This window comes from Xyrauchen texanus, chromosome 19, assembly GCF_025860055.1.
Source record: "Xyrauchen texanus isolate HMW12.3.18 chromosome 19, RBS_HiC_50CHRs, whole genome shotgun sequence".
NCBI lineage: Eukaryota > Metazoa > Chordata > Actinopteri > Cypriniformes > Catostomidae > Xyrauchen > Xyrauchen texanus.
This window is the reverse complement of record NC_068294.1, coordinates 15437404-15449091: the sequence shown is the minus strand read 5'-3', so window position 1 is coordinate 15449091 and position 11688 is coordinate 15437404. Positions and strand designations below refer to the sequence as shown.

General features: G+C 37.3%; 1 protein-coding gene and 1 pseudogene across 1 annotated transcript; one reads left to right on the top strand and one right to left on the bottom strand.

Moving 5' to 3' along the window:
- The first annotated feature begins 2000 nt into the window (after positions 1–2000).
- Positions 2001–6136, top strand: ubxn1 (UBX domain protein 1). Its single transcript, XM_052149200.1, has 10 exons — positions 2001–2047; positions 2608–2670; positions 2752–2805; positions 2889–3010; positions 3129–3204; positions 3298–3489; positions 4106–4157; positions 5371–5493; positions 5683–5860; positions 5986–6136. The coding sequence occupies exons 2-10, from the start codon at positions 2612–2614 to the stop codon at positions 6024–6026; spliced, it is 897 nt and encodes a 298-aa protein (XP_052005160.1). The 5' UTR covers positions 2001–2047; positions 2608–2611; the 3' UTR covers positions 6027–6136.
- Positions 6137–6289: 153 nt separating this feature from the next.
- LOC127659858 (pre-mRNA-processing factor 39-like) lies at positions 6290–11679 on the bottom strand (annotated as a pseudogene).
- Between the last annotated feature and the right edge of the window lie 9 nt (positions 11680–11688).

Below are 11688 nucleotides of genomic sequence, written 5' to 3'. Positions count from 1 at the left end.
TGTGGAATCTCTGTTTTATCACAGCTGACATATGTTTAGCGCAAGTTTATAACCTGTATAACATTTAATAATTCTGTTTCTAACCTCTATAGAATTATTGACTCATTGAAAAGATAAAAGTTAAAGTGTGTGTTATGTATTTATTTGTAACTTTAGTTATGTGCTTTATTTGAAAGGCATTATTAAATAAATAAAATCCATACATATTTTAAAAGTAGGTCAAAAACATTTTATTTGAGTGTTGAACCTCTCCTTTATCACGCCTGACATATGTTCAGCACTCGCCTACTTTGACATTTTTTTAAATATATATTACACATACATGCAGTTATTTGTGAACACTGTTTTTGTAATAAACTAAAAATATTCTGACATAACTATGTTACATAATTGTGCATATAGTTTAATAAATATAATGTATATAATGACTTAAGAAACATCTTAATGTGCATGAGGATGAGGAATGGAGATTGTAACATAGGGAAGTCTTCATAGGCACAATATTTCCGGCTTTTGCCAGTTGACGTTACTCTCTGCAGATAACAACTTCTCCACTGGCACTTCACTAGTTTTCACATGGAGTTTTCACACCCAGTGAGCACCTGAAGTAGCTCTCTTAATGCCTGAAACAGCAACATGTTCATCAAATGATCTGTTTTAAGATAAGAGATGAACAGTAAGAAGAAGAATAAAAAATACCCTGCTTGTCTTAGACATAAATAACATGAAGCAGATAGTGATACATTTTTACAAATAAAAAAACTGCATCCATTCTTTAAATATTAAAGGAAGAATGGACACTGTTGCTAATTTGAACTATTTTGGGCAAATAATGTTTGCATTGAGAAAAAACAGAGACATAGCCTATGATTTCATTATGTTAGTCAATGCTATGCACTGATATAATGTTGCTTTAAAATATAAATATTGTGATTTCTTCTGATGTAACAAATCAATTATATAATGGAGTAAATTGAGAAAGAGTTGGTTGTAGATGTCTTTATTTGAGCTGTTGTTGATGAACACTCTTCAGCATTCTGACGCCCACACACAGGATGTAAAGTTAATTTTATACCCAAGCTTCATTTCTTCTTTTTAAAAGAATAAAACATAAGCAATTTCCCTGAGGCACAAACAGGATATTTTTGTCATGAGTTGGTAGAAACTAGAAATAGTCATTTGTAAAGATCTGGTTAATGCAAAACATAAAGGTCTTCCAAGGGAGAAAATAGACAGAAGTTAAGACCCACCAGGGTTTTAAACACAATTATCATCTAAAAAAATATATGTGTACATTATTAGATGTTTATTACTTAAATATATCAATCATATTAGACTACATATATACCATATATTTCATATAATATATATAGGCCTTTACTATGTTACATGCAAGAAATACTCTTTAGAAAACCTATATAATACCAGTGACAGAAATTAATTACCCCTTGGATTCAATTTTCAAGGGAATTTGTAATGTTTATGACAGCATTTCTAAGCTTAGAATAGAATATTACGAACTATTTAAAATGTAATAAATAATCATAATAATAATAAATAAAAACTTGGGCTTTTTTTTTTTGCCTACATTTTTTGAATTTCAGGGGCATTTTGTCACTTTTGGGAACATTTTGCCACGTGCCCCCTTTTAAATCTGACCCTGTACAATACTATATAAAAATATATAATAATACGTTTATAACCTGTATGACCTGTATATGTTTCTACTCTCTACAGAATTATTAACTCATTTGAAAGATTAAGTGTGTGTTATCTTGAAGATTAATTTATTTATTCAAATTTTAGTTTATGTGCTTTAGTTGTACACTTGTTTATTTTATGTTGTATTAGGCTAGCTCTGCTGTATTTATATCCTCTGTTTCTAAATTCAAAATAAAAGCATTTAAAAGTAAAAAGCAGCATTGCAGGTAGTCCACCAGGGAGGTTCTGGAGTTCAAGAGACATGCCAATTTTCCAAGAGCTTCGCGAATTGTCCAATGCGGAGTTCCGTAGTCGTGTGTGGAAGCGACACAAGTAGAGAGCAAATGTAAGTAGCTACGGGGCTATGTGTAAGGCTAATTTATGATGGAATTGAGTGAAAATATCATACCTGGATTATTGAAGCACTAGTGCACTAGTTAAACAAACAAAAAAAATTAAGTAATAATTATAATAATGTGCTAATGCTGGAGGCTGATCAATGTTAGCCTGCCAGCTAGCGGAGTTTGATCATGTATCCGTATAAATACTGGCTGTCGAAACACTTAGTGATGATTTCAGTTATTATCATGAATCAGATTTGAGTCTGCTATTTAGTGATGATATTATCAGCCGGAAACCTTAAGAGTATTATTAAATTCTATCTTTGTTTCAAGCCACATTGCAGATTGATCACTTTCTATCTGGGTCACTACTCGTTCTGTATTGTAACTTTTAACCAAATTATTTGCAGATGTTTATAATTGGGGAAAACCATTTAATGCCCACCCATTTTATGTCATTCATAATCCTGCTTGGAGAGAAAGCTTTTTTGACTGTAGAGCAGTTTTCATTTTGCTGTTTATCATCAAGGTATCTGTAACTCTTATAATAAACAACTTTTTCCAGCACAATGGCAGAGTGCACTACATTAGAAAGCCTGCTGGAAATGGGCTTCGACAGAAACAGAGCGTAAGTGATGTGTCTCTACACTCACATTATTGTTTACACAATGATCCATTACTTTGCACTGACCCATTGGTTGTTTGGCAGGGAGAAGGCTGTAGGACATACTGGAAACCAGGGCATTGAGAGAGCAATGGACTGGTGAGTCACCTGGTTGAAGTCATAATGGATGAATGTGGCTAGTTGTCAAGTATGGACATGCATACCTTTTTTGAACTGTACAGGTTAATGGAGCACGAGAATGATCCAGATATAGACAAGCCTTATGTCCCACCTGTCGGGAATGTTCTCGGCTCAACAGAAGAACAGAGCAGCCCATGCCAGTCTCCTACAGAAACCTCTGAATGTACAATCTTCTGATACTCATTTCATACTCTTTATTTCCTAACAGAACGATCAGGATTGTTTCATAAATAAAGTGTTATATTAACATTTACTTTTGCTTTCACCCCCCAAAAAAACAGTCACCGAAAATGTAGCAGAAGAGGGAGATGATAAACAACCCATGACAGAGGAAGAGAGGAGGGAACAAGTAAAACGGTCTGTGTTTTGTGCAGCTGACTTTGAAATGTGTTTTGTTTTTTTCAAAGTACATCTTTGAAAACTGATGGAAATGATTCCTCTTCATTGCAGACTGGAGGAGATAATGAGGGCGAGACAGGATGAGAGGAGAGAGAGGGAGCGACAGGAGGAGATCGAAATAGAGAAGCAGAGGAGGAAGCAAGGACAAGAACTTCTGCAGGTCAAACAGAAGCTTCAGGACGACGAAATGAAGAAGCTGGCAGACCAGCGCAGGAGGGAGAAGATGGAGGACAGACTTGCCAAGTAAGACATACATTGATGTCAGAGGCAGACTGGCCATCGGGAGAACCGGGACTTTTTCCGATGGGCCGGTGTTATGTTGAACTCTTGTTTCCCTGTCAAGATCTGTTTCCCCCCAGCAGATCTGTATGGGGGAGAACAGTATCTGACGGTAACATTCTCCACTGTCAGAATGCCTTCCCCATGCACAAATCAAAGCCTAACCCTTCCCTACCATACTGTACTCTACCTTACCATACTCTTAACCATAACCACATACCATACCCTATTGGGGCTAAGGGGGGACAGATTCCCACGGGGAACACAATTAGATACAACACTGGCCATAAAAAGGGGCCGCGATATGCCAAAGTGGGCCGCGAACGGTCCTGCGATATGCCGAAGGGGGTCGCGATATGCAGGAGATGGCGAAACGGGGCTAATCAACAACTTTTCTCCAGGGTGGATTTCTGTTCCCAGTCTGCCCCTGATTGATGTGGATGGTTAGCTTACAGCAGCTGACACAATGAGATATTTCTGTTGACAATGGTGCTTGTGTCTGTTATTTGATGCAGCTTTTCAGTCTTGTTGTATTTCATTTATTTAAAGTAGTAACATTTTCACTGCAATCCTTCCTCAGGCAAAGGGTTAAAGAGAAGATTGCACGAGACAGAGAGGAGAGGGCACGAAAGGTATTATTCATCTGATTAAATTACTATAGAATTGTTACACAGAGTAATACCCATCAGGGGCTGTTCACAAGGAATCTGTTTTTGCATTTGTCTGTGCCGTTTTTCAACTATTATTTTTTATCTAAACATGCACTAGACAGAGATCTTTGTGCTGCGTCTCGCTGTTTTTTTTTTTCATCACTTCAAGCTTTATTTATAATTGAATTATACATGTATATAATCAGGGATAGTCAACATTAAAATTATGGTGTGCATAAAAATGAGAAACGTTAATAAAATCTGTTTACTGATTACATTTCACTGGTATCTCCCACAATAAGCTGTAACGTCATTGAACAGACAATTACTACGCACTTTATTAGGATCACTGGTACTAATTAAGTGCCCAATGTGGTCTTCTGCTGTTGGACCCATCTGCCTCAAGGTTCGACATGTTTTGCATTCTCCGATGCTATTCTGATTACTACAATTGTAAAGAGCAGTTATCTGAGTTACCGTAGACTTTGTCTACCAGGCTGGCCATTCTCTGTTGACCTCTCTCATCAACAAGACGTTTCCATTTACAGAACTGCCCCTCCCTGAAAATCCCAGAAGATCAGCAGTTACAGAAATACTCAAACCAGCCCATCTGGCACCAAAAATCATGCCACAGTCCAAATCACTGAGATCACAAATTTTCTCCATTCTGATGGTTGATGTGAACATTAACTGAAGCTCCTGACCCGTATCTGAATGATTTTATGCATTGCACTGCTGCCACACGATTGGCCGATTAGATAATCGCATGTATAAGTAGGTGTACCTAATAAAGGGCTCAGTGTTTGTATATTGCTAGAAGGGGGCCCATTTGGTCCCACAAAGGAATGTAACATGCACAAGGGGGGGGGCCTCACATCGAAAAGTTTGATAACCACGGTTTAAAACGGCAAGTTTAAAAGAACTTCAACTTTTTAAAAACATATCTTGAGACACTTTTGTCTGTTCTATTCGATGCTCTGTCTAGATTTTTCTGTATGGCAAGAACACATTTAGTCCAACTCTGAATGTCCCCTTAGAGTTGAAAAATTGTTGTGTTTAGTAGCACTTACTGTTTTCTTGGCTACTTTCTGGCTTTTACTTTTTGCTGATGTACATTACTGTTAAATAATCTGTCATGCCTACTACAGTACATTAGGTATATAATAAACAAGTAATAAAACCTGTTTCTGTGCAGTTTGGTGGAGGCTCATCAAGCACAGATCTGTCGTCTCCCCCCTCTGAAGCCCCACCCCAGTCTTTACCTGAGAACCAAGGGCCTCCTCCAGCCAAGAAAGAGTATGATGAATGTCGGATACAGGTACTGACAATTTACAAAATATTCACAATTTTTTCCTCATTTTATTGTAAATTTACAAAGCCACGAGAACGTAACCATTACAAGATTTAAAATACTAAGAATTGTATTTTGAAAAGTGCCTAAATCGCATGCCAAAAATGATTCGACGAATACATCAGACATTACAAACACCCCTCCTCTGTCATTTAGGTGCGTCTTCTGGATGGGTCTACCTTGAGTGCCGTCTTTAAGGCTCAGGAACCTCTGGCTGCTGTGAGAGTTTATGTGCAGATGAACAGGGCAAACGGGGAGGATTTCAACCTCATCACCCCATACCCCAGACGCGTCTTCACGGATCTGGACATGGAAAAACCCCTGCGTGAGCTGGGTGAGAACTTGTTGGTCTAAATGGCTATATTTGGAAACAAAAAAAATTGCAGTTATCCTTAGTCTTGACACATTTACTTCAGTCTTTGTGATTAACAGACATTGTTTTGTTTTTTTACTTGACAGGTCTGGTGCCTTCTGCTGTCCTTGTGGTTATCAAGAAATGAAGGGAAACAAATATAAATAGCGTTCCTCCACATGTCCATGCAAGATCAAACAGATGTCTACAATGGTTTCACTCAACAAAACACCAAATATACACTGCATTAGAACTTAATCCTGTCACTCTCAATTAAAGGTTGAGTGAGTTTTCACAATTGTGAATCTTGTCAAGGTGGTTGTGATTTATTTAAATTTTTTTGCTATGTAGAAGAAGAAAAAGCCTTAATTTTTATCAATAAAAACGACTACACCAGTCTCAATTATCTGACCTTAGCTTTAGCTTTTGAAAGTGAAGGCCAAAGCTGTAAACAAGCAGGACCTTTTGAGTATGGTTGGAACAAAATGTACCTTATTCATGAAACAAGCAGAACAAATTTTCATTTCAATGTAGTTATTTATATAAGAATGATTTAAACAAATTCGTGGCCCAATGACATTAAAATCTTCAAATTATCAATGAGCCTGTGCAATGTCACATTTATGTTCAGGTTTGAAAACGGGAAATCCACTATTATAATAGCTCTTTTTACTGAAAATGGCCCCGGTCTAAAGAATTAAGAAAGCACTTTCGTGAATATGAAAAAAGCAGTTCCCCCAACAATTTTCAAAGCTTGTTAATTTCACCCCTCACTTTTTAATGCCCCGCGTACTGACTCACAGTTAGACAATTCTCTATGTGGTTTTGAGAAGTCTGAAGATGAAGCAATATCTCAGTCTCACAGATTATGCCCCATACTGCTGCTGCTTAGACACAGGGATAAGATGGATTCATAATAAACATTTTTAATCAAGATGCAGTTTCTTTGTGAGGCCAATATTGCCTCCTATTGGATAGTGCAATGCTTCACGAGCGCAGTTTCATCCTTTGTGTTGACGTATTTCCAATTGAAGCAAGAAATTTGGGCAGATATATCAAAGTGCTCACCCCTTTTCTTTTTTTAGATAGCCAACAGGCTTTAGCTGCATCATTACCATAAACCCTTGCCATGCTCAAAATGGCATACTACAATACTACCATATTATCATGGTAGTATGCTATTCTGAGCTATGATTTGCTGCTTGCTGGTCATACACATGTCACAGGGTCTTTAACAATATGGCATATGTTCAAATTAAAGGTTCCTCACTGTACCTGGTATCAACTCCCATATGATCCACTCATGTCTCCGCCCATTATAGGAGGTGGTGGTGGGTGGAACGGTCTCCGGAGGCACCATCATTGCAGATCCATCATCCATTTTACTCATCTTTTCTGGATCATCACTAGCTCTACAGCAATACAAAGAGAACATTAAAAAGACCCTTCACAGGAAGACTCTCACAGAGGGTTTGTTTTGTTGAGCTCACCCATTCTCTGCTCCTCTCTTTCAATTGTGCTCCTTTAGCAGCTTTTGGTGCTCATCATTTACAATTAACATACTGATAATAAACATGAAAAAAATAAATAAATACAATTCCAATGTGTTGTAATTCCAATAACCTCATAAAAAGGCAGATTTCAAATATTTTTCACTTGTGTTACTTCCACAATGGTTTGAATGGATTCTGACCTTTGTACAGTGGTCCCGAAATCCTTCTGAAAAAAGATTTTGGTCTTTGGGAAGAGAGAAGCAACAAGAGCTTTGGCCACACACTGCTGGACCCCTCCTCCATTGGCCCACAGGTCACCTGACATCTCCAGATCAAGAAGGTTCTTCTATAACCGTCTGTTATCCTGAAAAGCCAATCACAGAATATCGAAACATCAATAATTTAATCCTGCAAGCTAATAGTGATGTGGTGCATCATTTGCTGCATACTGTGAAAATATATCCAGAAAAAGCATTGTTACTAGGGTCCTAATGTCCCTGACCTATTTTACTCCAAAATAATAAAAAACAAGAAATGATATGTTTGCATATGGTATACGAATGGGTTAGTTCACCCAAAAATGACATGCCATTCCAGATGTATATGACTTTCTTTCTTCTGCTGAACACAAAGATTTGTAGAATATCTCAGCTCTGTAGGTCCTTACAATGCAAGTGAATGGTGACCAGATCTTTGAAACTCCAAAAATCACAAAGGCCACATAAAAGTAATCCATAAGACTCCAATGGTTAAATCCATGTCTTCTGAAGCGATCCAATCACTTTGGGTGAGAAACATAAATATTTAAAACTTTTTTCAAATTGTGAAAGTGATTGTAGAGATTTATAGTACTTATTGACTTATATATTGATCTGTTTCTCATCATATTGCTTCTAAAGGCATAGATCTAACCACGGGAGTCTTACAGAGTACTTATATGCTGCCTTTATGTGATTTATGGCACTTCAAAGTCTGGTCACCATTCACTTGCATTGTAAGGACCAACAGAGCTGAGATATTCTTCTAAAAATCTTCATTTGTGTTCAGCAGAAGAAAGAAAATCATACACATCTGGGATGATAATAGAATTCAGATTTTTTGGGGAAATTAAAAAAGTTTAAGTCTTTTTTTATATTGTGAAATAATTTTTTACAGTACATTTTACACTCGCAATTCTAAATACCACAATGCAAAAAGAACATGATCCTTATAATATCTCATAACCGCTCCCTTGGTACTTCCTACAGCATTTTTGTTTTAACTGTAATTCAATCATATTTGAAAACAATTGTAACAGTAAAAGTAAAATGTCTGAATGTGTTATGGTAATGAGAATTGGGGGGTAAAATGTGCTTCCAGAAAATGTCACAACACAAAATGCCTTAATGGTCCTAAATGTTGGCTTCAATTTCTTCATGCAAAATATAATTGAATGATTTTTTTGTATTGATTTGGGATCAAGATTTTTTCTTGACCCAGTAAGATATAAAGACAGCAAAACATAAAATGTAAAACAGGGAGACCTTTGTCACTTGTGCAATAATGGACTGAGCTCTATGGCGTCCTATAAAACAGTGCAGGTCCTGGCTGGGTTCTTGTACAGCTTGAGAAAGAAGCAGAAAAGTTAGATAGAGTAGAAAGCACAAAGTGAGGGTTTGTCTTTACTCTGTTCCAGTGCCTGCTTTAGTAGTGATTCTGCCATATCCAGCTGACCTTCCCTCCTTTCCAGACCAGCCCTCCTCAAACGCACCGCAGCCAAACCAGGCAATGTCGTCTCCAGAGACACTAGAGTCCGCTATGCCTCTGAAATATTACCTAGAAATGTTCGAAATTGAAAGAAAGAATATGTAAACATTATGGGTTAAGTCAAGAAATTAAAAGTCATACAAATCCAATTTTATGTTCTAAATCACTGAACTGTCTATGTGATAAGAGTATTTTCGGTGCTAAATGTACTCTCACCATTCTTTTCTTCAAATGAGGACCACTGAAGATGGATGCTGTGCTTGTATTGAAGATGGATTTCACAAGCTCTCCGGTACACACTATGCACTTCCTCCAGACTCTTAGGTTCCAGGTAATGCACATACTGTAACACACAAACTCATTACAAATGATAGCAAAAACACTACAGTTCTTGCAAATAGCATTACAATAAACACTGATAATCCTGTTTTCCATTATAAGGCACTTCTATAATAGGCTTCTGAATCTCCTTCAGCTTACTTCATCCTAGAATACCTCATAGAGTGTGCAGGCAATGAGACAGCGCTCAAACAGAATCAGTTCTCTCGTGTCCAACCACACACTCATTTTTGGATCTTTTCTGGCCTTCCACAGACATCCTTTCAACATCCATCGCTGCTCTCTTAGCCTCTGACATCTCCCAGTCCAGATAACTCTGCCAGGCTTTCAGCTGAGCTCTGTCCAGAGGCTTCACATGGAAATATGGCCTTTTAATCTGAAACAGAGTGAGATTGAGCAAGAAAGAGTGAAAAAACAGACTAGTGGAAAAAGAAAATGCAAGAGAAAGTGACAAGATAATAAGGTTCTTACAGTGTCCTCGAAGTTCCATCTCTTTCTGACTTCTGCCTCATTTTGCTGGTACGCTTCATCTCTGCTGGCCAACAGAAGCTCATTCATTTTCTGTACTGCCCCGTCCTGTAATAAATGAAGAGATGAAAGATGTTACTGGTCAAAATGAGTTTTTATGATTTGGCTGGTTAGCATTGTTAGCATTAGACAGCATCAATTGGAAGAAATAAATGGATGGAAATTGAGTTACTGAGTCTTTTCCATTGTCTGTAGACTCTTTCTCCACTGACGGTCTCTCCTCTTCATCAGCAGCGATATCAGATCTCTCATTTTTGGCCTGAATTTTGCTCTGTTTGTACTCAGCCCTCACCTTTCTGTACTCCTCTGGAGACAGGACGTCCTGAGGCTGGTGGGAATTTAAGTGTGTTTTTAGTCTGAGGGAAGAGACAGAAATTGAGAAAGAGTACATCAGCCTTGTGCAACACAATGTCACAATAATTTTATGGACTTTGAATGCAAAATCATTTTTGTGATATTTTGGTGATCGGGATTTGATGTGCTTAACTGCAGGTGTTTGACAGTTTACCAATTAGGATTTTGTTGATGCATTCAGCTGCATCTAAATATAAAGGGGGAAAGAGATAACAGAATATGAGTGCGAGTAGAACAAATTCTCAAGAAAAAAAAGCTTGTGTGTGTGTGATACGTAAACTGGTGTGCGTCAAATCTGAAGAGTGCAAGAATTTATTTTTTATTATAACACTTCTAACATAAGGCTCATGAGAATTATATATATATATATTTCATAGTGCATGTTGTAAAACTGTGAGGGGACCCGCAGTTCTCAGTCATAGACCGCTGTCACGGCCATCCCACAGTCTGTCTGAATGGAAGTCCCAGCCAGCAGCTACACTGCCTTCTCAAACACCCTGAGAAGAGATGAGAGAAGATGACTCCATTACAACAGAACCAAAAAGACTCTGGCCTTGAAAAATCATGAAAATGTATCTGAAGTATATTTGCTTTGTTTTAAGTTGCTTTGGTTAAAAGGCCTCTTATATGAAAATAATATGTCTGCAATTACGACGTGATGACATCATGCTAATTAACGCATGACGTCATCTAGCGACTTTTTTAGCAGGCTTTAACTGCTTTTCATTGAAAGTAGTTGGCATGAGTCTTTCTGTCTTTAAACTTTGTTGACAACAAGTGTTTTAAGATACTAACATTTGTCAGCCAGTTATATAGATTTCATTGGTCTACAGCTACAGCTATGTGAGTGTGAAACATCCATTCAAAAACAGAATTTCACTTTTAGGATCAAAATACGGAAGTCCGAGAGTATTTTAACGTTTACAGATTAGCCCCCATTCACTCCCATTGTAAGTGCCTCACTGGAACCCAGATTTTACCCAGGGGCAAGCTTTCTATATATATATATATATATATATATATATTAGTATATACAGTAGGACATTTTCACTTAGGGGTGTACTCACTTTTGTGAGATACTGTATGTAATCAACATTATGCCACAAATGCTGTCAATTGAGCTTAACTTGTATTGAAAAGTGGAAGATGTGTTGGATGAAATGTTCCTGACGTTGATATAAGCAGTCAGACTTCTGAACACTTCACCTCTCACGATCAATAATCAGCACTGCACTTTATTCATCTTTTATCTCACACTGGACTGTCAAATATTCTCAACAACAAAACTACATTATACATATTTTTAATATATGCTTTATTTTTATTGTATGTGTATTCTATATTGTGTAC

What these genes read in the sequence shown, in the direction of transcription:
- ubxn1 (XM_052149200.1), top strand. Translation starts at nt 2,612, where the DNA reads ATGGCAGAGTGCACTACATTAGAAAGCCTGCTGGAAATGGGCTTCGAC. An exon ending in TCCTACAGAAACCTCTGAAT is followed by an intron (nt 3,011 to 3,128) that starts GTACAATCTTCT and finishes CCAAAAAAACAG; the next exon opens with TCACCGAAAATGTAGCAGAA. An exon ending in GAGAGGAGAGGGCACGAAAG is followed by an intron (nt 4,158 to 5,370) that starts GTATTATTCATC and finishes GTTTCTGTGCAG; the next exon opens with TTTGGTGGAGGCTCATCAAG.